Source organism: Rhipicephalus microplus, chromosome X, assembly GCF_043290135.1.
Source record: "Rhipicephalus microplus isolate Deutch F79 chromosome X, USDA_Rmic, whole genome shotgun sequence".
NCBI lineage: Eukaryota > Metazoa > Arthropoda > Arachnida > Ixodida > Ixodidae > Rhipicephalus > Rhipicephalus microplus.
Window position 1 is genome coordinate 69,034,461 of NC_134710.1, and position 25,790 is coordinate 69,060,250.

General features: G+C 44.8%; 1 protein-coding gene across 1 annotated transcript in view; it reads left to right on the forward strand.

The window, feature by feature from the left end:
- Nucleotides 1-25,790, forward strand: part of Rrp5 (Ribosomal RNA Processing 5) — a 148,172-nt gene that overhangs the window by 40,759 nt on the left and 81,623 nt on the right. The window contains exons 10-16 of the mRNA XM_037431461.2: nucleotides 3,363-3,683; nucleotides 13,004-13,135; nucleotides 13,210-13,254; nucleotides 13,322-13,366; nucleotides 15,834-16,022; nucleotides 22,911-22,985; nucleotides 23,046-23,141. Of these exons, the coding sequence (XP_037287358.1) occupies nucleotides 3,363-3,683; nucleotides 13,004-13,135; nucleotides 13,210-13,254; nucleotides 13,322-13,366; nucleotides 15,834-16,022; nucleotides 22,911-22,985; nucleotides 23,046-23,141 (903 nt within the window). The remainder of the gene's footprint in view (nucleotides 1-3,362; nucleotides 3,684-13,003; nucleotides 13,136-13,209; nucleotides 13,255-13,321; nucleotides 13,367-15,833; nucleotides 16,023-22,910; nucleotides 22,986-23,045; nucleotides 23,142-25,790) is intronic.

A 25,790-nucleotide genomic window follows, 5' to 3' on the forward strand; every position in this document is an offset into this window, starting at 1 on the left:
TGGCCATGCTAAATTTCACTGTACCCACCCAGAATACTGCTCACAGCTTGTTCTAGAACTATAAGATAGTCATTGACTCAGCATGAGAATTATTTTTTTACTTTGTGGTCGTTCCAGTGCCTTGCAAGTGAAAGGAACACAAAAAAAAATTATGTAATAATGTTGTCCTTGGATAGACAATATATTTACACAATGTTTAGGTCTAAAACCAAGAATACCTATTTTTACAAAAATTCTCACTATTTGCCATCATGACTGTTTACAGCAGACCAGAGCTGTAAGCAAAGTCCCCTGCTGGCTTGTGACGCTTTGAAAGTTTTTCCTTTATTGAACTGCTGTCAAGATGCTCTCTTCGCGATTTTTGTAGCCTGCCCTTGTCCTTCTCAAGGCTGCGACGCACCAAGTTATTGCCAGCGCTGTAGCCCAGCTTCTCGGCAATTTCCACGTTGCTCTTGGTTGTGCCTTGATTGAAGCGGCTGATGGCTTCGGCAACTGCCCTTTCAATGCTCCGCAAGGATGCACGCTGAGTTTTGGGGGCCTGCTGCCAAATCATAGCGTGCAGACTCTCACTTGGGTTCTGGGTGATCCCATCGCTGCACCTTTCCAAGAGGGCATTGTCGCTCAGCCGCCTAAACACAGGCTCCAATGCCTCAATTACGAAATCAGGCAGGCTGTCCTTGTGTGGTGGCGACTTCTCATTTTTCGCAAGAGCTCTCTGAAATTTGCACCAGGATTCAGGGCCTTCAGGGCAAAGGTCATGCTTTGGTGCCTCGTCAGTTGAAGACATGTGGTTCAAAGTTGCTAGAACAGCCTTCTGCATACCTGGAACATCGTTCCTGTGGCTTCCCAATGCGTAGCCATGTATGAGGTGATCTTCTTTATCTTTTGTTGCGTAAGTCTGCCCTTTCCACCAAGTGAGCCACCTTGAGCTTTTTTTTTCTCTACAAGGGTGTACGTAAGGCAGCTCCCATATGCTTGTGTACATAATTTATGCAGTCCTTTTTGGCCACCTTTATAAAGCCGTACACCTCTTTTTCTGTGAGTGCATGGAATGTCCTGCTGTCGCCGTCCCACAGCATTGTCGTATAACGAAGCTTGTGCTTTTTAAGTGACCGCTCAAACAAGCGTAGTGCTGCCTCCACGTCCATCTGGCCAGCATTACAATCAACATTCTTCTGGCACAGAGGGGCATGCTGAATGAGCCAGGCAGAATGTCTTGCTTCTCCTTCCTTGGGTCCTGTGGTGCAAGCCAGGCAAAAGTTCGATAGCACGATATGGTCTATCATGAGGCCACTATACATCTCAACAATGCAGCAAACACATATATGCGAGCTATGTCCACGCGTAAGCCAGGTGCCGTCATAAATGACGTCGACGTTTCCGGGCGCGTTGCCGAACTCCGCATAGAGCTCCTTGACGTGAGCAACACTCGCCGCTTCGCATTCGGCAGCAGTTGCACAGCAGGCTTCTTTCATTATATTCATGTGGCTTTGGTAACTCTTGTGGTGAAGCCCTCGATGCGAAATATTCATCCCGGCAAAGAAGTTCGACAGAGCCGTTGCCCCCTTGCCGATACTGTTGATGGCCTTCATGGCACGCATATTAACTTCAAACAGCCTTATTTTGGCGTCGGTCTCGTCGGCTATACGTGGGGACGAAAAACGCTCTTCGCGAAAGTCACAACTGCCGCACGTGACTATGAGCTTTGAACACAGCCCGTACTCTTTCTTGGCCTTTGAAACAGTGACGCTTCTTTCACCACATTCTGAGCACGCGACAAGTCCAAATAACGAGCGTATGGCCGCCAGATCAACAATAACAAATTCTGTCCCGTTTTCTTTGCCACCATCCTCCAGATCAATATCTAGTAACTCGAACTTACGTTCCGTCGCGCACTGCGATGCGAGTGATGCCTTCAAGTCCACTGCATTTCCCGCGCACTCAGCAAACTCGTCCGCCGAATAAAACGTCTTGTCAATGCGGTCTAGGATGCTGCTGAAAGTGCAAGATGACGATCCGACGACGACACAATCCGATGCTGCTTTAAGGCACAGGAGAATGCACCGCTTCGGACACAAGCGGCCGCGGCTTGTGTCACGGCTGTGGCTTGGCTGCTTCGGCGGCATCGGGCGAAATCGGCTGCATGTTGTCGGCTGCTTTCTTCTGGCAGGCGTTCCACGGGCATGTCCGTTTCTTGCCATACGCTTGGCGCGTCGTCTTCTTTAGACGAGCGTCTCCAATCATGCCGGCAAAAGACGGAAAGTCGGTGCGTCGGTCGCGTAGCACAAGCAGGCACGTGTGGGAAGCAGACGAAGAACGTGCGCGAACGGGAACCGGCGGCCGACGAACAATATACAAAAAAAAAAAGCACGGGCAACTTTGGCCACATCAGCCAATGGAAAGCGAGGAACAGGGGGCTCACCTGGTGCGCGCGCGCTCCGGCCAATCAGCGATTCGGAAGGGGGCTCCGGAAAAGGGGCGAGGGCAGCCGTTCTGTTTAAGCGACGCCATTTTGAAGGGTGACAAAATGCGCACAAAGAAATCAGCTTCAAAACAAGCCCAAGATGGCGGCGATCAGCCGACTGCCTCGCCGGTGGCGCGCACGGGAAGTTTGAACGAATTTGACCTGCCATGTGTTGTTTAGCGGCTCCCGTGGCGACTTCATAATCAATTTTAATTCATTTACTGATCGAATTCAGCGTTCACAATATGAGGACACATGCTTATAGGTCTAAAAATTTCAAATATCACATTTTCTCAAAATCGACTTTTTGGCCATTTTTCACCATTCTAAGACCCGCGTCCCCCCTTAAGGGAATCTGCTTACAAAGACCCAAGTGATGCAGACGATTGTCCACGCCACACATCGACGAAGGCATGCGTTGGCTGATTTAGAGGACATATGCATGATTTCTTCGAACAGCGTGCGCGGACTAAGCCACCTGCAGGAACTTCGCAAAATTGTGACTTCTTCGCACATTGCATTCGTGAAGCAAACCGCGATCAGACTTTTTAAATAAATAGAAGTTTGACGGTGTAGGATACATTTTTCAAGTGTTTTGTTCGTACTCGCGATAATTTGTATCATCGGTTAGTAATTTGGACATTCTCTCCGGTCCTGTTAAGTCGGAATTAACGGGTTTTTGCTGTATATAGTATTGCACATTTTTTTCGAATGTATTCGCGAAATTCCTGCATTTTTTTCACACCACAGCTTTGGTGCTCCAAAATCTCGGTAAAAATTGCACAAATTGTGGGAGTAGATACGGTACCCTATAATACTACATTGTTATTCAGTATTACTTTTCAGCTTTTCCTGCTGGGAGGAGAATTTACTCATTCTGGTGTGTTGTCTCCTACAGTGTACAGTGCGGCAAATGCAGCGTTCTGGCATGCTGGTCAGCTTAAGCCCGTGGATGGCAGGCTTTGTTCAGATGCTACATGTGAGCGGTCCAGGAGAAGAACAGCCCACTCTTGGCTCTAGAGTGAGATGTCGTCTGCTCAACGTTGATCGCAGCTTTGACCCACCACGGCTTCTTCTAACCTGCCGGCGTGCGCTGGTCACTTCGAAGCGCCCAATTATGACGTCCTATGATGATGCCATCCCTGGGAAACTGACAGATGGACTTATTGTTTGTGTCACACCCCAAGGGCTCCTTGTGACTTTATATAACAATGTCAAAGTGAGTGCATCTTTTTACATATCTCTTAAACTTGATTATCAGTGCATTTTAGAGCACGAGTTCTCAAGCTTTCTGACCTTGGGGAACCCCAGCACCTTTTCCAGAGTGCCGTGAAGTGAAATCCCAAATTTTTTTCTTGCAATTTTAGGGCGAGAAATATAGGGAGCATAAGCGGAGACTGGGGAGAGGGGGGGGGGTAGTGAGGGCACTTCTACATGTGCACAACTGCAGTATTAACACCGCCACATTAGCCTTTTATCTTTCATACTGAAGGTCATTGCTGTTTATTTTTTTAAATTTATTTCCAGGTACTGTTGGCCGATTGGGCCGTTACAGGGGTGGGGTAGAAAACTGACATAACAACCGTCATGTCATGCGTAAAAAAAAAATGCATAGCCGATACAAAAGGAATACATCACTATACTACGTTCTACGACTTACATGCTACATCACATACATCACAAAATACACTTCCCAATATTACATCCTACAATGTACATGAGACAAGTTACAGCAAATAGATTCATAGTCAAAAGATGACAGGCACACACACCAAAAACAGCAATCACCGTTTACGAAGATTCACCTAGAAAATATTTCGTAACATTGTTTTCAAAATGTTCTGCAGTTTGAGAATCACGTATAGCATCGGGTAATACATTCCAGTCTTTTATTGTTCTAGGGAAAAAAGAGTATGCATATGTGTTCACACGACATTGAGGAACTAGATATTTTCTGAGGTGGTCACTTCGTAGGCTCCGCACTTGACGGGGAATTAGGTACTGCTCTGCATCAAAGTTAAATGTATTTTGGGAAAGCAGGAACAAGAATTTAAGTCTGGCTATGCGACGGCGGTCCACGAGGGGCTGTAAATTTAATTCTTGCAGCATCTGTGTTACAGAATCTTTACGAGAATATTTTGAAAGAATAAATCTAGCCGCCCTTCTTTGTACCCGCTCGATGTTTTTAATTAATCCTTTTTGATAAGGGTCCCATATGATGCTTGCGTATTCCAGTGTAGGCCTTACTATTGTTAAGTACGCTGTTAACTTTACGGGGGCTGGAGCCAGTTTTAATTTGCGACGTAAGAACCATAACTTCTTTTCAGCAGTAGAGCAAATATTACTGATATGTTGGGTCCAGTTCAGGTCTTCAGATATTGTTACTCCTAAGTATTTACATCTGTTAACGGTAGCTAACGCAGTGGAACTTATTTGATACTCAAAATTTTTGACGTGCTTTACTTTGTTTGTAACTCGCAAAACAACCGTTTTTTCTTTATTTATTTGCATTTTCCATGTTTCGCACCATTTCTCGATAGATGCCAAGGCATCGCTGAGTATTTTTTGATCACTGTGGTTACATATTTCTCGGTAAAGTAAACAATCATCGGCGAACAGTCTAACAGTAATATTTTGATTAATGTCGGAACAAATATCGTTAATATAAACGAGAAATAACACCGGTCCGAGTACGGACCCTTGAGGGACTCCAGATGTTACGTGTAAACGATCAGACTTGTAGCCGTTTATGTCCACATACTGCGTCGTACATGTCAGATATGACCTGACCCATTCTACTACATTGTTATTTATGCCAATCTGCTTCAATTTCTTAGTTAATTCGTTATGAGGAACCCTATCGAAGGCTTTTGCGAAATCAAGGCATATTGCATCAACCTGTCTTTCATTATCTATTGCTTTTGAAAAGTCTTGGATGGTCTCAAGAAGCTGCGTTACGGTTGATAGCTTTTGTCGGAAGCCGTGTTGGTTAGGATGTAGTAGTTTTGTATTTTCTAGGTACTGATATATAGCTTTGGATATAACATGTTCGAGGAGTTTGCAGAAGACGCAGGTTAAGGAGATTGGCCGGTAATTTTCGATATTCTGCTTGTCTCCGGTTTTGTGTACCGGGACCACTTTTGCTACAAGCCAGTCGGCTGGGACCCGTTTTTGTAGCAAGGAGGCATTAAAGATTATTTCCAGGTATCAGGCAACCCATTCAGCGTATCTACGCAAGAAAGCATTTGGAACCCCATCAGGACCAACAGATTTATGTTCTTTAATGTTTAGCAGGAGCGATAGTATTCCTTCATAGCTAATGCGTACTTCTGGCATGTCAGACATATGGGAGAAATATGAAATGCTGTTGATGTGGCAGTCGCAATAATATTCTACAGACTTGTAAAAAGTCAATAAATTAGGTGCTGTTGTGTTTAAGAAAAAAGTGGGCTGCATTTGTTTTGTTCGCTCACAGAGCCCGACAATGCCCTTCTAGGAATCCTCGGGTTCTGCCGAACTCCGAACCCATGGTTTAGAAAATTACTATGCTACTATATTGCTCTTAAAGTGCAGTGTGCGCAGCTAATATAATTCCCAAATGCAGAAGGAGTGAATATTTAAAATTTTGCTAGAAAACAGTCGTGTTGATGGGAACCAAGAGAAGTAGTGTGGGGGAACATTACCTATGGAACTTGCCATAAATGGAGATCAGCTCTGAAGTTCTGTAGTTGACAAGTGATATATGTGTGTTGTGTGCTTTGTGTGGCTGTATTGTGAAGTTGTGTTGCAGTAGTACCGTATTTACTCGTGTAATAAACCCACCTTTTTTTCAGAAAAGTTAATGCCAATTTAGGGGGAGGATTCATTAGGCGGGAGAAAAAAGTCACGGGAGTAATAACAGCAAAAATTTCGGGTGCCGACTTTGCTTGTTTTGACCCGTGAAATGCGCAACAAATTTATTTCTAGCCCGAAGTTCTTTTTGTTTTGTCCCGTAATGAAAGTGCATAGATCGATGCCGAAGTGTCGTCCAGCCGCTCGGTTCCGGTGCTTCAGCGCATGCTGTTAGTAACCAGCAGTGTAGCTAGCGTACCGGCCGCCGAACGCACGCTGGGCAGCAGGTGTCCCGACTAAGTTCACAACAACAAACCCAACAACGAAAACGTAGCGTCGGATGGCGGCGCACAAACGTTTTATTAGATGTTGCGGGCGCACAACGCGCCCTCGGCGTGGTGGGTGCGGTTGCGCTTTGCCTAGGTTCGAGATGGCGATCGCGCGTCGTGTTCCATGACGCAGCGCGAGTGCCATTTTGGACGCCAGGCGCTTTGTTTTTGTGCCGCTGTGTTTGCGTGGTGCTATCAGCAAAGAGGTTTCTCCTGCATTCAACAGATGGCGCTTTGCTGTACAAGGCACAACTTTCAAGTATTAATTGACGTCGTTTAGCATGATTGCATGACTATCTTTTGCTTTCATTACATTGTTATTTTGTCATATAATGGCTTGATTTAACATTGTTTGTATCATGAACGGCACTGGCTATCATACCAAAATAAAATGGAACAGATACATTTTAAAAAGTTTTTTTTCCCCTTTTTTTTGAAAGATTAAGGTGGGTTCACTATGCGAGTGGGTTCATTACGTGAGTAAATACGGTGTATGCTGTGAACTTTTCTGACATTTGTCTCTCACACCATTAGAGAAAGTGTTCAGTGTTCAATAAATGTGGTTGTTAGCCTAACCCTTTTAATTTTTCCGGAGTCCGCTACTGATGTCTTCAGGCAGCGGTCGTGAGCCGTCAAATGCACATCATATCAGATTATGAAGTTGACTACTGGCGTTGACAATATGGAGTAGGCTTCGATATTTCTGATATATGCCCGGTAGTCGGGGGTTACTCACATTCCCCACATGTGGTTTGCCATAGCATGTCTGTGAAAGAAGGTGGGGGGTCACGCTAATGCTTGATATTTTGGCACATGTGACGACTCCTCTTTGGGGATTTTGAATGTGAACTTAAAATCCATGGGAATATCCCTTAAGGGACTGGCATGTCAGAATCTGAAGAGATGGGAAAACATATCAGAATATATTGGTGAGGTTTCATTCCACTGAGTTGTTTACTTTATTCCGTCGATACTGTGGGAGTGTACACTCGTACATATATATTTCGGTACTATTTCTGTTAAAGGGGTCATAAACCTCCCCTTGGGCTTGGTGACAAAACACATCCTGTGAAAGGCAGACTGCCCTGAGAAGCTTAGTTAGTCATGTGCAACAAGGAAAGTTTAGAAGCGGAATGCAAAGTTGCCATTCTTTCAGGTGCCCTTTTTTATACAATGGCCTGTTCTCACTCTCTTCATAGAAGCCGGTGCCTGCTGGTTGAAGGGGAAGAACAGATACTAGTATACTGTTGGCCAATAACCAACATAAAGCAAAAGCAGAATTTGAATCATATGAGCCTCTTGCAACAGGGGGCTGATGTGCTGGTGTCGTGCTCCATAGTCTGCTAACATTACACAGTAGTCACACTAGCACACAAGAATCGCAACAGGAAACAGGAGTGTATTTCATCAAGTGATTTCAAAGTCAGGATGCACATCACTTTAGCTCCATGCCATCTCTTCCTGTGTAGCTTCCAAGGTGCTCGTTAGGATTAGAGAAGAGAGAAATTTCCTAAAGCTTGTGACAAATTTATGTAAGTCCACTCGTTCTTGATAGATTCGAGAAATTTTTGAGGCAATCTATTGTTTCAGGAGAGCTTTCATTGTGGGTAACATGTTGCAACTGATGAGGCGAAATCCTTTGTGGGGATATGGTAAATCAGTTGCTTACGTGATTATAGATGAAACACACTGTAATGATTTGGAGATGGTATTGTCTTGGCTGCAGGTTCTTGGCTTCTTAGTGCCCTCTTCTCCCCCGCAGGGGTGTCTGCGCAAGTAGGCGTTCGGTGCGTAGCGACACCACGAAACCGAGCTAACGAGGGGCATTTCGACCTCCTCCCACGCCTAGCCGTGTCTGGCTGAGCCGTGACCGGGGAAAAAGGGATCCTGGGGGTTGAGTCGATGCCGGGTGATTGGACCTTTAAGGCAGAGGCAACACACCCCTTTGGTCCCAGCTTCACGTAGACGGCACCCATGGGCTGACCCACCCAGGGGAAATCTGCAGTCGCCTTTTCTTATCTCTCTCTCTCTCTACATCTTCGTCTTTTCTCCTCTTTAAATCTATCCTGTCTTCTTTTTTCTTCTATTTACTTCCATGTTTTCTAGCGCCAATTAACCTTGTGTGTGTGTCCTCTTTTGGGTACATTATATATGGTTAGAGTAGCTGTGCACAGCTGGCGTTGGCATGCCTTACTTTAAACGCAGGAACTGTCGTGTCCCCATGTTGGGCTCCTTGATAGGCCGCTGGCTTGGCTGCAGAAAGAACTCTTATTGTATGGCTTCTACCTCCTTTTTCCAACTTAACGATCGTCCTCACTCAAAGAGGGGGCGCACCGAATTGACTGAAAGTATTTTTGTCATGAAGCTCCCAAGAAACTTTCCCATGATTCCATGTTATTCACTGCGAAACAGTCAACAAGAATGCTAGAACAATCTCGCCCTTTGTAGTATCTAAATGTCTTACTGAAACACTAGGCTGGGGTGACAAGGCGACAAGAATGGCTAGCGGAGATCTTCTTCTCGAAGTCAACAACAAAGCATAATTTGAAAAACTGTCTAAACTTTCTTCGATCGGAAACGCACCTGTTTCAGTCACCCCACACCGTTTTCTTAACAGCTCGCGAGGAGTGGTATCTGACCAAGACTTGCTCAACTTGTCAGAGAATGAACTGCTTGCGGGCTGGAGTGAACAGCATGTCATGAATGTACAGCAAATCAAAATGAGGCGTGATAATAAGGAAATCCCCACAAAACACCAAGTCCTCACATTTGGTATCAGCACGCTTCCAGAATATGTAGAAGCGGGTTATTTGAAGTTGAATGTCCGACTGTATATTCCCAACCCCCAGCGGTGCTTCATGTGCCAGCATTTCGGTCACAGTTTTCAGAGCTGCCGTGGCCGCCAAACTTGTGCTAAGTGCAGTTCACATGACCTCTCTGATGACAGCTGCGATGAAACTCCCCAGTGTGCAAACTGCAAGGGTGCGCACCCAGCCTACTCTCGCACATGTTTATCATGGAAGAAAGTAAAAGAAATTGTAACACTGAAAGTAACCCCAAACATTTCATTTAAGGAGGCACGGAAACGTCTCACTTTTGTGCAGAGTTCTTCATTTGTGGACGTGGCATGCACGGGGGCAGTGCCACAACGGTGAGCGCCGCCCGTTCGTACCATACACAGTGGACGGGCAGTAGTGCCATCTGCCCCCTCAGCAAAAGCAGCAGCCAGTGGTGCTCCGCCACCAAAGGGCATGCAGGCCTCGTGACCTGTAGCCCCAGGGCCTTTTGTTGTAACAGAAAGCCCCAAAACACAGACAACCAGCGCCTCTACCGAGGCAATAGACACCAACGTTACTAGATTCTTTTTCAGTTTGCCAATTCTGCTGGGACGAGGCGGCGAAACATGGCCCCTTTCGTTTCCCGCTCCCTAGGTGGAGCTTCTGATGCCATTTGACCGGTCGCCGCGATGTAATGGATCCTATGCACAGTGTTAAACGGAGTTCTTACAGTTAATTTGGCGTTGCGGGAGTTATTTTTCATGATAGTGTACTAAGGTTATTATGAGTGGGCAATTAAAGCACCAGTTGCGCAGTGAATGCGGTGCCACATGGTGGAGATGCGAGTGCGATGCCTGAATCTTGCGGGCATTGTGTTAATTTAGCTGTATTGCGTTCTTGTTCTTTAAAATTCAACTGTGTATATTAAAAAACCGTTGCAGTGGGCTTAAGGGTAAATGCCGGAGGACTAGGCACTTAATTCAGGTGCATGTTAGAGAAACCACATGTGGCCAAATTTTTCAAAGCTCTTCAACACGACGTGCCTCGTAATCGTATAACCTTAGTTATTGTTATATGATGAGGCACACACCACATTCATCCGATGCCGCCGAAGATATTGGAAGTGTAAAGCCTAGAACAACTTGTTCATTCCAGATTACTCAAATTTATGATCCCAAAATTTTTTTTAGGAAATATAGCGCACGAATTTAATAAATGCGTGTCCCTTATAAGGCTATAAAATGCAAAATACAATGAGTTCAGCAAAGTCTTATTGGATACAATTTATTGAACACTACAACAAACTGGAAGTCACTTTTGTATCAAAACTACGTCACTGTGAACATTGTGCACGTAGTCAAGATATCGTCCTCCTGGAAGTGGAGGTCGCACACAGCGCAAGATCTTAATAGTTCCTTATCCAATCTCGGTATTGCTCGTTGCCACTGTTGAAGACCCACCTCATCAACGCGTGGCTTGAAAGAGTGCCTTTTTTCGGTCACAGATTACGTTGAGTCGAAGCCGCTTCGGCAGCCAGTGACAAAGCAGCGGGGCATGTTTTATAACATCAAACCGTCGCACGTCGCATGAGAGCTATGCAGCTAACACCCGGCATGATAACACAACAGAGCTGACAGCAAGTGAGACACACCATGATATCGCAGTAAGCAGCAGTGGGAGCACAAACTGCGCGAGTGTCGTCGATCTCGCCGAGACACACAATGATAGCGATTGCCACGAAACACACTTGCACTATACTTGCACGCTACGAAGAAGCATTTGCTGTTTTGCTTCACCGGCGTGGTCGGTGTGCGTGCGCCTAACAGCCGTGACCCTAGTCAGACCGGTCGAAAAACGACGAGCACGTCCCCTTGTGGTCGTGCATAGAAGGCCGACACCTGTGGCAGCGCAGTTTGCAAACTGAAAGAAGAATCTAGTAACGTTGATGGACACAGCGGCTAGTCCAACGGCGTCCCAGATGCCGAAGGATAGGCGCAGCTCATTGGAGTGCACCAGAAATGTGAAGACTCCCGTCACGGGGCCTGACAAGGGCTCCGTGACTTGAAGTAAAAGTCATTCCAGTACACACAGCACTACTTTACACACAACATGGCGACACAAATTCTACAATGGCCCATTAGAGGACTACTCATAAACCTCGATGATATCCAAGAACTTTTACATGAACATTCACCAAAAGTGCTGTGTGTACAAGAAACACATTTAAGATCCAAAAACATGAACTTTCTACGCCAATTTGTTATACAGTGAAATTTTGGTATAACGAGCTTCAGGGGGCCGTGGCAATTTGTTAGTTATTTAGAAAGGTCGTTATAGTGAAAGCCCAAAAATGAACCATAAATACTTATTTTTCACTGACCAAAACGACTTACCTTTACATTGGTGGGTTCTTGAATGAGTTTTTCCACGAGAAAAAGCAAATGCACAAGTGAACATCAAAAAATGCACGTTTACTTTAAGGAAGTCTTTTTTTTTTTACGCGAGCAGCACAAACTTTTCAGCGTGAAGATCTCCAGCTCATCCACATTCCTGTGGTGCGGTTCAGTTCTTTGGTCACAACAGCCTGCTTTTTGCCTTCCAATTGCCAAAGAATGTCTATTGTCTCGATTAGCAAAAACTGCTTCCGTTTCATCGTCGCAAGCAGAGATGAACTCATTTGTAGTATCACCGCAGCGCGACCGCCGACTTGCTTTGCGGATGCGATAAGTAATCACCAAAAAGAGATGAACACCACTAAAAAAACAAGGCCTCCAAAGAAAAATCCGAAGTGTCATGGCTGTCATCACCTCTTTGCTAAAAAAGAAAAATCCTAGCGTTTTGTCTTCTGCTCTCTCGCTGTCTCAGGTTTTCAGCACCCATGCTTCCTGCTCCGTAACTCCCACTCTTCCTCCCTGACCTAGCCCTCCCGTGTACCATACCCTGTTTGCCCTCGCCTCTGCGCCCACTTGTAAACCTGCAGCGTCGGCGTTTTAACAAAAAGCAAGAAAAGAAAGTCGCCCTTTTGTTTTTTGTTTTCCTCCGCACCGTCGAGCGTCTTCCGACAAGCAAGGCATTCGTTCGCTTTGTCGTCTGCTTGCGCACTGCTCCGGTGGTCGCGACGGATTTCAGAACATGAGTTCGTAGTACTGAGGCGTTGTTAATATAATGCAGAACTAAATTAATACTCGTGCCCCGCCGCGGTGGTCTAGTGGCTAAGGTACTCGGCTGCTGACCCGCAGGGCGCGGGTTCGAATCCCGGCTGCATTTCTGATGGAGGCGGAAATGTTGTAGGCCCGTGTGCTCAGATTTGGGTGCACGTTAAAGAACCCCAGGTGGTCGAAATTTCCGGAGCCCTCGACTACGGCGTCTCTCATAATCATATAGTGGTTTTAGGACGTTAAACCCCACATATCAATCAAATTAATACTCGTTATTTTGAAGTATATAGTAGTGAAATAATTTTACATTGGAACTATTAGCAGTTCGTGCGGGATTTTTCAAAAGTTCCTTAATCTGAAAAGTTCGTCAATGTGGGGTTCGTTCTACCAAGATTTAACTGTATCATGCTTTAGTAATGTTTTTATGACCACTTTATTCAACAGGGCTGGGTGCCTTCTCGGGAAATGCCTCATTCTGGCCATGGCACAAATTCAAATTACACTGAAGGCAAGGTTGTGACCTGCCGTGTAGTTGACTGCCAACCCTCAGAAGAACGTTTGACATTGTCGCTAAAGGTGCGTTGGTACTAACTTGTCCAATTTTCCATGTTTACTGGAATACATTTGTATATTATAAAATAATTTTTCAGCTGGCTCCAAAAGGGGAACAAGAGGAGGAAAAGCAATCTGCTCAGGTAAAAGTGTAATGTCAAAAGCTCTTGTAACTGGCACATCTGATTATGATTTGATTTTTTTTTTCAGGAAATCGCAATGTCCATGAAGTCTGGTGCCATAGAAGTGGGAAAAGTAAGTAGTACCATGTTGTGATCATTTTTGTGCTTTGACGCTAGCACAGGCACAAAATTTCCCAACTGAGATAGCCTGTGGGATTGATTGCAATGAGCAAATTGCAACAGCGAGTACAGCTTGCAAGGTAACTTATATGAACGTTGAAGTTTACATGTGCATTGAAGTTTACATGTGTGAAGTTTTCATGTTGAAGGTGCTGGCCGAGCGCGCAGAAGCAACTGGCCACGAAATAGACCAGAATAGGGTAAAAATAACGAAAACAAAGGGAAAAGAACTGGACTTCTGGGCTATATCTTGACTTTCTGACAAATCAGACTCCCATTTCAAAATATACATAATCCGGATGTTTGCGCATTCATTTTTTATTGGGAACAAGACTTCCGTGCAGAAACTGAAACATTCTGCTTTTATGTGAACATTCATGGTCTGTGCTCATTTTAACCCTATGGGCTCGAAATAACAACTACAATACCAAGAAAGAAAGAAGTGGCAGCTGGCACTGCCAGTGGCGGCGACAGTGGCATCACTTGACATAGCGCACTGTTGCACGCTGCCAGTAACGTTTACTGGAACTTTCCGCCTTGCGTAGTCTGCAGAAGTCTGCACAGATGAAGTCTGAGCAATACAACGCTGTTCAAAAGTAAAAACACCTTGAAGTTCCCGTTAAAAACAACGCATCCAACCGCCAGTTTTCCTCCGCCAGAGCAAGGTGAGATCACATGATCCAACTCTGCACATCACAGTGATTGCAGTGCTCGCGCACTTCCAGTGGTGGGCCGCGCGCCCGATAGCACGTCTTTGCAAAATTCTTGCGGCAGCATGTTCACATAGCAAAAGTGCACATATTTATCTTCATTAAAATTTTTGGATCGGGGGGTTGTTTACTGACCCTTTAAAGTGCAAACCTGACTCGCTGAGATAACCGACGATGTGGCCATCATTCTCACAGTGGCCACCACTGAGGAGGCTGTATAGTAATCACCAACTCTCAAGCAGTGATGTGTAACTATGCGAGCAGCCAGGTATCCTGGGAGGCTCCGCGAATTCTAATGAAAATCTATGAAAATTTTCAGGAACAAGACAATTCGTCTGTAATTATACCTTCCATCCCAGTGCGTGCACCTGCGTGGACACATGCACAATATTCTGAGAAGCTTTTGTTAGCTTTGGAGTACTTAATTTTTATTATGCTTGTATTGCTGAAAAGCAGTGTTCTTCAAGTGCAGTGGTTGCCAAATGTTACCTTGGGTAGTTTAAATTTTTAGAAAGGGTGAAGTAAGAAAAATGCTTTTTCTCAGTCATTCAAACGATACGATAACATGGACACTTGTTAAGTTAGTGCAGTGGTTGCCAAATGTTACCTTGGGTAGTTTAAATTTTTAGAAAGGGTGAAGTAAGAAAAATGCTTTTTCTCAGTCATTCAAACGATACGATAACATGGACACTTGTTAAGTTTTGTTCTGAAAAAACTGGGGCCATAGTATACCTTTCTCACTCCCTGGCAAGTGTACAGAAACCAGTAACATGTAATTCAGCAGATCTGTGTAACCAGCGTTACTAATTGTGATGAAATTTTTCATTTTAGAAATAATGGCATAATCTACATGAAAACAGTTCGTATTTGATATCAGCACATGAAAATATATCAGCACTGAAGTTTACATCGTCTGAGCTTAAATAATGTAACACCTTGTGTTGTGTCAGGTTCTGTATGTGCCTCTGAATTAACATTTGCCAGATGTGGGCATCTAGTTGAATTGATGCTCAGATGGCTTAACTCGTTCGTTACCATGCCTGTTTGAATCGATCACCGGTGATTGATGCTTTGAGTTGTCGATTTTGGCATGTTGAATTTGTTTCTTGTGCACCCAGCACTTCCTACTCGTAGCTACTGAACTTTCAGAATCAGTTGGAAAAAGCCCCTTTTGGCAATATAGTGATTTTTGACAGATCTTTGCTTGAACCAGTGTGCGTGTGTTGTAGGAAAATGCGCTTGGCTGACAAACTTGACAAAAAGGTTGCCTTGACACTTAGAGTCATGGTTTTAGCTCGTTGATTTGCCCTGAGTATTGACGGAGTCCTATGAACATAATCAGTAGACTGTGGGAGTTCTGGCATTAGCTGATGATGCGTCTAAGCTAAAATATAGTGCTCAGAGTGTATATAAGCCCTACATTTAGTTCATTGAGCTGGACTGAAATGGACTGGCCTCATTCTTCAAAAATTCCAAGAAGAGAATACCTTCTGTGACAATACACATACCACACATACATTTGCCTTGCACTGAAGTTTTGCAGTGGAGAGCTTATTATTATTATTATTATTATTATTATTATTATTATTATTATTATTATTATTATTATTATTAATGCACCTTATTGTACAAGTCGCCTTGATTGACTACACGTCTTAATTTCTACCTCATCATTGTAACACAAGTCATGGCCTTTTTTTTTTTTTGCAGCTTGTCTCGGGTTGTGTCGAAGCTAATACAAAAAATGGCTTCACTGTGCGACTTCGCACTGGAGAAATCGCATCTCTTCCCAAGCAGCACCTGTCGGATTTTGAGCCACACTGTGACCGTCTTCAGCAGCTGCTTGCTGAAGGAACCAATCTCACTAACCTTGTTATTTTCAACTCCTCGGAGAGCCTTGTATCCTTTTCCAAAAAGCTGTACAAATTATTTGTGTGTCTAGTGGTCTGTATTTGTTCATAGCTGCATAAGGGTATTATATATGTCTAACACCAAGTACTACAAAAGATACTACCAACTCATAAGTACAGATTAACAATATTGAAGCAGAAGGTGTTTATAATACTAAGAATACAAGATGCTAGTATAATTGGTTCAATTGTGGTGGAAAGGCAGAGTGAAAAACTGAAACCAGCCTTAGCGGGTTATTCTACACCTTGTAACTTCCTTATTACAGCACTTATTATTCTTGCAGAACTTCATGTAATACCGTATTTACTCGCCTAATGAACCCACATTTTTTTTTTCCAGAAAAGTTGACACCAATTTGGGGGGAGGTTTTATTACGTAGGAGAAAAAAAAGTCACTGGAGTCATAACAGCGAAAATTTCACATGATTGTTTTGGCCAGCGAAATGCGCAACGAATCTTTTGTGTACCCCAAAGCTCTTCCTGTTTTCTCTCGTAACGAATGCGCACGGATCGACGCCGAACTGTCGTCCAGCCCCTCGGTTACCATGCTCCAGCGCATGCAACCGTGTAGGTAGCGTACCGGCCGAATGCGCCCTGCACAGCAGGTGTCCAACTAAATTCACTACAACAAACCCTACAAAAAAATGCAGAGTCGGATGGCGGCGCACAAACGTTGCTGGTGCACAACATGCTGTTGGCACGGTTGCGCCCGTCAACTCTGAGGCTTTAATTCTTGCTTTGTTTTCGTGCGGCTGTGCTTGCGTGGCAGGATAAGCAATAGGGTTTATTCTGCATTTAACAGATGGCGCTCTACCATGAAAGGCACGACTTACATATTGATTGACGTCATCCGCACTCGCACTGCTCACAACTGTGTAGGATGGTTGCCCAACTTTGTTTTGATTTTTATCTCGTCATTATTTTGTGATATAGTTACTTTGATTCAACATTATTTAAATCGTCAACGGCAATGGCTATTACACCAAAATAAAATGAACATATACATTAATTTTTTAAAAATTTTTTCAAGGACCAAGATGGGAAGTGGGTTTATTACGCGAGTAAATGGGGTAGTAGCACCTTATTATAGCCGCTCCCTCTAGCCACCTAAAAGTAAGGGGGAGGGGGAGGGCAAATTTTACCTATGAATTGATAAGGTGGGGGGGGGGAGCTGCGATAAATCTTTTGCCCCTTGCCTCCCTGATAAGCAACCCTACGCACACCTATGGATATAATATTGTTAATTATTGTGGACGTAAAGCACAGGCAGTACACTTCACTTCCTATTTATACCAATGTTTGTAGTCCTTTCTGCATCTTATATGCTTGTGTTGCAGTGTAGCTGAATACAAGTTCACCATGAATTGCAAATAAGGCCTTTCTTTGTATTTTAATGCACACACCTTACTCATTTATCCTGCATGGCATGTCAGTCCTCTTAGATTCTATGCCTTGCTGTTTTCTCAGTACGAATGCTTCCAATCACATGAGACATAATTTCAATACTGTTTCGAGATGTTCATCTGTGAATGTACAGCTTTGATATCAAAAAGGATTGTGCACTTTCATGATGGTCTCACCGTACAAAGGTCTTGCATGAGCTTTCCAAAGAGTATCTACTTTTCTATACAAACAGTAATTTCATATCATTTTAGGCTGGGACTTTCTTTCCTCTGAATCTGCGGCTATTTGCTGTGCACAACGTGTCGTCCATCTTACTGACACGGACCACTTGCTCAACGACGAAACCTACAGGCCACTTCGACTCATCGCTGCAGTAGACATCGAGTTACCACCAAACGAACATCAATTAGTTACAGTTTTGTCCAAGGACGTTGACTCTGGTGACATTTTGGTCACTCTGTCACCGTGTTGCCTTAATAAAGGCATAGCTCTGGCATCAGGTGTGGCTCGCTTCAACAATGGATCAACTGTCCTCGCTGCTACCAACTCCACACAAGATAAAATTTTACTGCCACGGGGCACTACTGTCGCCTGCGTTGCCGATCTACAGCCTGTGTGAGTTGTGCCTCTTACCCCTGTCTCCTCTAAAGGCCATCCTGCAGATCATGCTGCTTCCTCGGCCTTTACAGCAGCCATCAACAAAGACTTGAATGACTCACAGAAGCAGCAGCTGCTTGATTTGTTGGAAAAGCATGCCAACTCCTTTGACGTTCATTCATCCACCCTGGGTCAGACAACTGCTACAGCACATCGTATTCAGACCGACGGAACATCCATTGTGCACCGCCGTCCGTACCGCGTCTCTCTAGCCGAACGAAAAATCATTAAAGAAAACATAGACGATATGCTCCAACGGGAGATAATCCGACCCTCAACCAGTCCTTGGTCGTCGCCCATCGTTCTGGTACGTAAAAAAGACGGTTCCGTACGATTTTGTGTCGATTACCTCGCACTCAATAAGATCACTAGGAAGGACGTATACCCCATGCCACGCATCGACGACGCCCTAAATTCCTTACAGGGGGCTGAATACTTTTCGAGCCTCGACTTGCGTTCCGGCTATTGGCAAATCCCCATGCACGAAGATGATAAAGAAAAAACTGCGTTTGCAACCACGGATGGCCTATACGAATTCAATGTTATGCCGTTCGGTCTATGCAATGCGCCCGCAACTTTTGAGCGCATGATTGACACCGTGCTGCGTGGCCTGAAATGGAAGACTTGCCTATGTTACCTCGATGACATTGTTGTCTTTTCATCGACGTTTCCTCAACATCTGCAACGCTTGGACGAGGTCCTGACTTGTCTTGCGGGCGCTGGTCTTCAAATTAACACCAAAAAGTGCCATTTCGCCAGCAGATCTATCAAGGTACTCGGTCATGTTGTGAGCAAGGATGGAATTCGTCCAGACCCTGATAAAACTGCTGCAGTGCTTCGCTTCCCTCGCCCTGACAAACCAAAAGATTTGCTTTCGGCGATTCATACAAAACTTTGCCTCCATAGCCGCACCACTTCATAAGCTACTTGCTTCCGGTATGCCCTTTCAGTGGTCTCAGGAATGTGAATCGGCTTTTGACAGGTTGAAGAGTGCCCTCACGACCGACCCTGTACTTGCTCATTTTCACGATGATGCACTGACCTTCCTGCACACAGACGCTAGCGGCCGCAGTTTAGGAGCCGTGCTCCTGCAACGCGACAACTCTTCGCGAGAGCGAGTCGTTGCATACGCCAGCCGCGTCCTCTCCGCAGCCGAGAGGAACTACACGATCACCGAGCAGGAGTGCCTCGCCATCGTTTGGTTAGTACAGAAATTTCGTCCATATATGCATGGCCGCCATTTCACCATTGTGACCGACCACCATGCTTTATGTTGGCTTTCGACACTCAAGAACTTGTCGAGACGCCTCGGACGCTGGATTCTACGCCTCCAAGAATATGATTTTGAGATCGTGTACAAGTGTGGAAGGAAGCATAGTGACGCCGATGCTCTTTCTTGGTGCCCACTGCCAGCGACTCCACTCGGGGTTTCCGCCATGAATTTGCACAACACACCCTCGGAGTCCAAGTCTACGGCGGTTTCCTCTCTCGCCTCTATGGACCAGCTGCCTTCGGACGACCCGCACGGTTTTCCTTCTCGACAATTGGCTGACCCATACTGTCGACGTATTATAGGCTACCTCACTGGCAGTTCCCGTCCACCTAATGCAAGGCTCCGTCGCCAACTCTCGCAATTTAAGCTGGACAACTCGGTGCTGTACCGCAAAATTTACCATCCTGACGGTCAGCGCTGGGTTCCCGTTCTACCCCGATCGCTTCGGTCCGAAGTCCTCAGGGCACTTCATGACCATCCGACTGCTGGTCACCTTGGTTACCATAAAACCTACCTGCTTCGGACGACCCGCACGGTTTTCCTTCTCGACAATTGGCTGACCCATACTGTCGACGTATTATAGGCTACCTCACTGGCAGTTCCCGTCCACCTAATGCAAGGCTCCGTCGCTAACTCTCGCAATTTAAGCTGGACAACTCGGTGCTGTACCGCAAAATTTACCATCCTGACGGTCAGCGCTGGGTTCCCGTTCTACCCCGATCGCTTCGGTCCGAAGTCCTCAGGGCACTTCATGACCATCCGACTGCTGGTCACCTTGGTTACCATAAAACCTACGATCGCCTTCGAAGTCGGTTTTATTGGCCAGGCATTACCACTAGTGTAGCTCGGTACGTCGTGTCCTGCACTACCTGCCAATGTAGAAAACTACCAACATCTGCTCCCGCCGGTACACTACAGCCTCTTCCGTGCCCAGCCACACCATTCGAAGTTGTAGGCGTCGATCTTTATGGCCCCCTCCCAGTCAAGTGCTGCTGGAAACCGGTGGATAGTAACAGCCATTGACCATTTGACGAGCTACGCCGAAACGGCATCCGTTACTACTGGTTCAGCTTCTGAGATTGCCGATTTCATTCTCCGAGCCATTATACTGCGTCATGGTGCTCCACGTGTGTTGCTCAGTGACCGTGGAAGGGCCTTTCTTTCACAACTAGTGAACGAACTTCTTCACGCCTCCGGCACAACTCACAAGACTGCCTCTAGTTATCATCCCCAGACTAACGGCCTCACTGAGCGATTCCACCGCACTCTTGCTGACATGATCGCCGCCTATATTCAACCAGACCACAAAAACTGGGACGCTGTTCTACCATTCGTCACTTTCCCCTACAATACGGCCATTCAGCGAACAACCGGCTACTCGCCATTTTACCTAGTTTATGGACGCTCCCCTACTTCTTTCCTGGACGTCTCTTTCTTTACCTGCCAAGCGAATTCATCTCCATCCTCTTCAGAGGAATACGTTTCACGACTCGCACAGTGCCGCCAACGAGCTCGTATAAACACTGAAGCCCGCCAGCAAGACAGAAAGCTAGTTTATGATGAATCGCATCATGCTGTATCCTTCCAACCTGGAGACGAAGTGCTCCTTTTGACGCCTGTTCGCACACCTGGTTTGTGTGACAAATTTCAGCCTCGGTTTATCGGGCCGTACGCAGTTCTTGAAGAGACTTCACCAGTGAATTATCGCGTGACGCCACTTGTAGCCCCAGCAGATCACCGTTATCGAACTACAGAGGTCGTCCATGTCTCCCGTATGAAGCCCTTCATGCGACGTTCTTTGTCCCCTTGACTTGCCGCGGCCAGGCTGGCCGCTTTCACGTGGGGGGAATTGATGTGGGCATTTAGTATACGCATCCTCTTCACCGGTGCATTATCATCATTATCATGTGTGGCTCATGCATCCTCATCGTTGTCGCGTAGCATCATCATCTTGGCTCATTCATCGTAGCTGTCGGCTGCCGGTTCCTCGGGCCTAATAAAAGGTAATCCAAACCAAGACTTCATAATATTCTTGAATGAGCAATAGTTTTTAGGCTGTGCTCATACTACTGAAATGGCACCACAACTAAAGACAAATGCACACGAAGTAAAGGAAACGCGAAACACAAGGTCTGACTCTCAACTGAACATTTATTCGCATGTTCCGAACATCAATATATACCCATGCGTGGCTTCACACAGACAACAAAACCGTACATAAACGTATGTCATCTGGTGTGTGGATCCTAAGAAAATACACAAAAAACTACAGTATATCTACCCATTCAAGAGTAGGATTTCTTTATTTTGCAAGGCTACGGATGGAAAGCTGATGCATGATTCTATTTCTTTTTGTACGTGCCAAGCCTCGATAATATCTCGAGTTGTCTGATTTGGATGTCGTGACACTATGCTGGTTTAAATGAACTGCGGTGTACGTCCACACTGCCGACAATGCGCAGCCACATGCGATAGGCCATCGCTATGTACACCCGTATGATGTTTTCTTATCCTAACAGAAATACACCTTCCCATCTGGCTATGTATGCGGTGCCGCATGACAGAGGGACTCGACAAATGACACCCGAGGCACACTCAACTGCTTGAGATCGGTGTTTAACACCACAGCCTACACTAGTCTTTTTTTTTTATTTCTGCTTTTTTCTCTCGTTTATACGGTGGCAAATTCCTTCTGATTTGTTGGGCACTGAAAGAACCACATCCACGCTGTATCTTCCAGCTACATATTTCAGCCAATGCGATATCGCGTGAATATATGGCATGATCGCTGAATTTCTTGCTTTTTCTACGGGTACTTCTTGACCTGCCTGGCCTGTTACTGACTTGATTGCCCATATCAATTTTTGCATGCCCTAGTTACCACGTAATCAGGGAAAATCAGGGAGTTGTGTCTACTTGCCCTGCCGCAGTGGTCCAGTGGCTAAAGTATTCGGCTGCTGATCCGCAGGTCATGGGATCGAATCCCGGCTGCGGCAGCTGCATTTTCGATGGGGACGGAAGTGCTGCAAGCCCGTGTGCTCAGATTTGGGTGCACGTTAAAGAACCCCAGGTGGTCTGAATTGGAGGAGCCCTCCACTACGGCGTCTCTCATAATCATATGGTGGTTTTGGGGCGTTAAACCCCACATATCAATCAAATCGGCTTTCTTTCATCATGTCTTGTTCACAGCCGATCTTAGACACTAACCTGCTATGTTATCTTTTACTACACTCAAATTTCCTAAAAAATAACTTAGAATGTCTTTGTGTGGCCTAAATTTCCAGCAAATATGACCAGAAGTAACGAACAATCACAAGTGCAGAAAACGCAGCTTGCTCTGTTTAGGAACCTCAGAAGAGTGCCTTCTTCTCCGAACAGCTCGAGTATATAGCCCACTGATTTGGATACTCTTCCTTGGCTCTTATCACCAGGTAGTCATCCACGTACCTGAAAATTCTAACGTCACAACCAGCTAGCTTTTGTTCTAAGACTTCATTGATACGCCCTGTGCTGTGCTGATTAACTCCTTAACCGATTGTATAGGTGGTGTCACGAAGAACATCGCTTGTGAATGCAGCTCAGAGGGGGTTGCTTGTCTCCCATTTTGAAGATATGGCAGTGAGTATTCTTGTGGGCATAGCTGACTACAGTGTATGCTAAACTCCAATTTCTTTTCAGCCGGGTACTCTAGTGTTTGGTGTCCTACTAGCCTTCGTGAGGCATGGTATGCTGCTGGAACTCCCTGGAGGAATCAGAGGCTTTGTTCCACTCAAGGTACTCAGTTTATACTATAAAAAATTTCTAACTTGATTTTGATGCAATTTGAAAAGTGACATGGGGTACCAAGAAAAAATACTATGATTTGGTTTGAATAACTTCGAATCGAATTTGAATAGTTTGTGTCACACGATCCAACTAATACCCCTGTCACACAGCAAATCTAACGTCATTTACAACAAATGACATTGAGCGGACCTAATGTTATTTTACCTGCGTGCTGTCACATGACGAAAACAAATGTCATTTTAAAATGATGACCATGACTTTAGCCCTCCTGAGACGTGGCTTTGGGAGAAATAGAAACAGATTAATATTTGCACGTAAGATGCGTGTATCTACAAAAATAATTTTTATGGGTAAAAAGATGCTCCTACAATATAAATGCGGCAGTTTCGCACAAGTTTCCGCAGCTGCACAACACACTCGAAAACAAACATGGCCGACAATAATATGACTGGGCGTGAGTACAGTGAACCAAAGCGGGGCGCACAACTGACTTCCCGGCTGCAAAATGAAGAGGGCGGCAGTGATTTTGTGTAGCCACCACCTTGTTCACCCTAACATGTGCAATGGGACGATCAGCATCCACGATACAGGCAGCAATGACAACAGAGCACTAATAAAGCATGACCGGAATCCAGCCGCTGTAGTTGAGAGTAGCTTTTAGGGGCAAAGTTCCTAAAGTCGTGGGTCCTCAATGTATGTAGTAGTAGTAGTAGTAGTAGTAGTAGTAGTAGTAGTAGTAGTAGTAGTAGTAGTAGTAGTAGTAGTAGTAGTAGCAGTAGTAGTAGTAGCAGTAGTAGTAGTAGTAGTAGTAGTAGGTAGCCACCTCTTGTTTAGTCCTTGGAGTGTCCGCTGGATGGCGGTACTTGGAGTGTTCACTAGATGGACGGATGGACACGCCAATGGATGGGTGATTCACGGTTTACTGATAAAACCCTCCGAAGCTTCGCCCCACTCATCATAATTCACTCCTTGGATGTGCTGTGACTTTTTTTAAAAACTTCCGCACATGCTGTTATGTCATCAAACCAGAAATAAGTTGATCCAGTAAGGAATAAGACATTTACAAATTATAAAAGTTACGTATACATAAGTTCGCAGCCATCTCCCTAAAAGTACCTGCCGTCGAGATTACTCATTCGGTCCGAAATCGAATGTGAATGCGTTCCGGGAACCCATTTTCGACAGAAAATGCCATTTTCATCAAATAACATTAGTTTTCTTGTGTGACAGCAAACAAATCACATTACAAACGAATGTCATTCATTGGAAATGACATTAGATTCGCTGTGTGACAGGGGTATAATTTGCACAATTGTAATGAGGCGTGTACAATTTTTTTCTTTTTTGTTCAGGGGAAGTAAAAATAACTTTTGACTAGTTGTAAGATTTGATCCTTATTAGAATGCAAGTGATAACCTGTAAAATATGTTACGTTTTGAAATTTACTGTTCTTGGAAGTATACTAGCCAGTATAATGAAAAAAATGAATATGAAAAATTGTGTATCGATGTCAGGGTAATATGACCATTTAAAAAGACACTAAAGAGAAACTATGAGTTGTTTTAGATTGATAAACTTCACTCTGAAAACTCTAATGTCATAAGTTTCATAGTCATAAAGTGGAGGAAGTCAAGGTTGATGTTTCATTTTTAAATTTTGCGCCATAATCTTCACGCATGACTTACAAAATTTCACAATCTATTTTCCGTATTTTTGCGACATTGGCTTGATGAAATTTTCTGAGACTTCGTATGCTTAGTCTATAGCACCCACAAATTACAATGTACTTAAATTTCATCAGTTAGAAGCTACGTAGGACTTGAAAATGTGTATAGAATCTGCTTGCTTCACTAATATTTTCACATACATTTCATGATGCCGTGTGATTATACTGTTTTATTTTTTTGTACAAATACACTAGTAAGAGGGGCGTGGTTAGAGAAGAGAAGAAGCTTATGAGTCCTCATGCCCCACTTGGAATTTTGATCAAGCTTGGGTGTTTGTGGCCGACCAAGACAACCTCTGCCACAGCACATCCCAGGATTTTTTATGAATATCTTTTTATGTTCAAAAGAACAGTGATGCCATTTTTTTATGCTAACGTGTTCTGTTAGAGGGGCAGGAGTAAAGGAACTCGCAACTCGAAGGGAGTGCGCCTTTGCTTGCCGTATCATTTGACCTTCAACTTTTCTTGAGGCAGTGTTGCAGCGGCCTGCACGACTGCCTCTGCAGACACTGCAACGCATAGCTGCGTTGTAGGCTTCGTGTCAATATCAGCAGAAGACTGGTCGACGTTGCGATTTTCCACGGTGACAAAATACAAGAGGATGAGTTACATGTTCTGGACACCACTTGCAGCACCCCTCCGAAACGCTAACCTAGAAAAAGGACTCTCATGTTCCCACCACATAAGAATATGGTTAGGGATCCTCTGTAACATTGTTGTGCAATTTCACATGAGAGTATTTGAAAAATATTCTAGCAATATTAAAAATATTTGATTGGCACATTAAATTCAATAATTTGAATTCGCTTTGCACCCACCATTTCGCTATTCACTCTGCTGTGATTATACTAAGCAAGAAGAAAAAGAATAAACAAACTTGAAGCAGTCATTGGCATATTATTTGCTTCAAC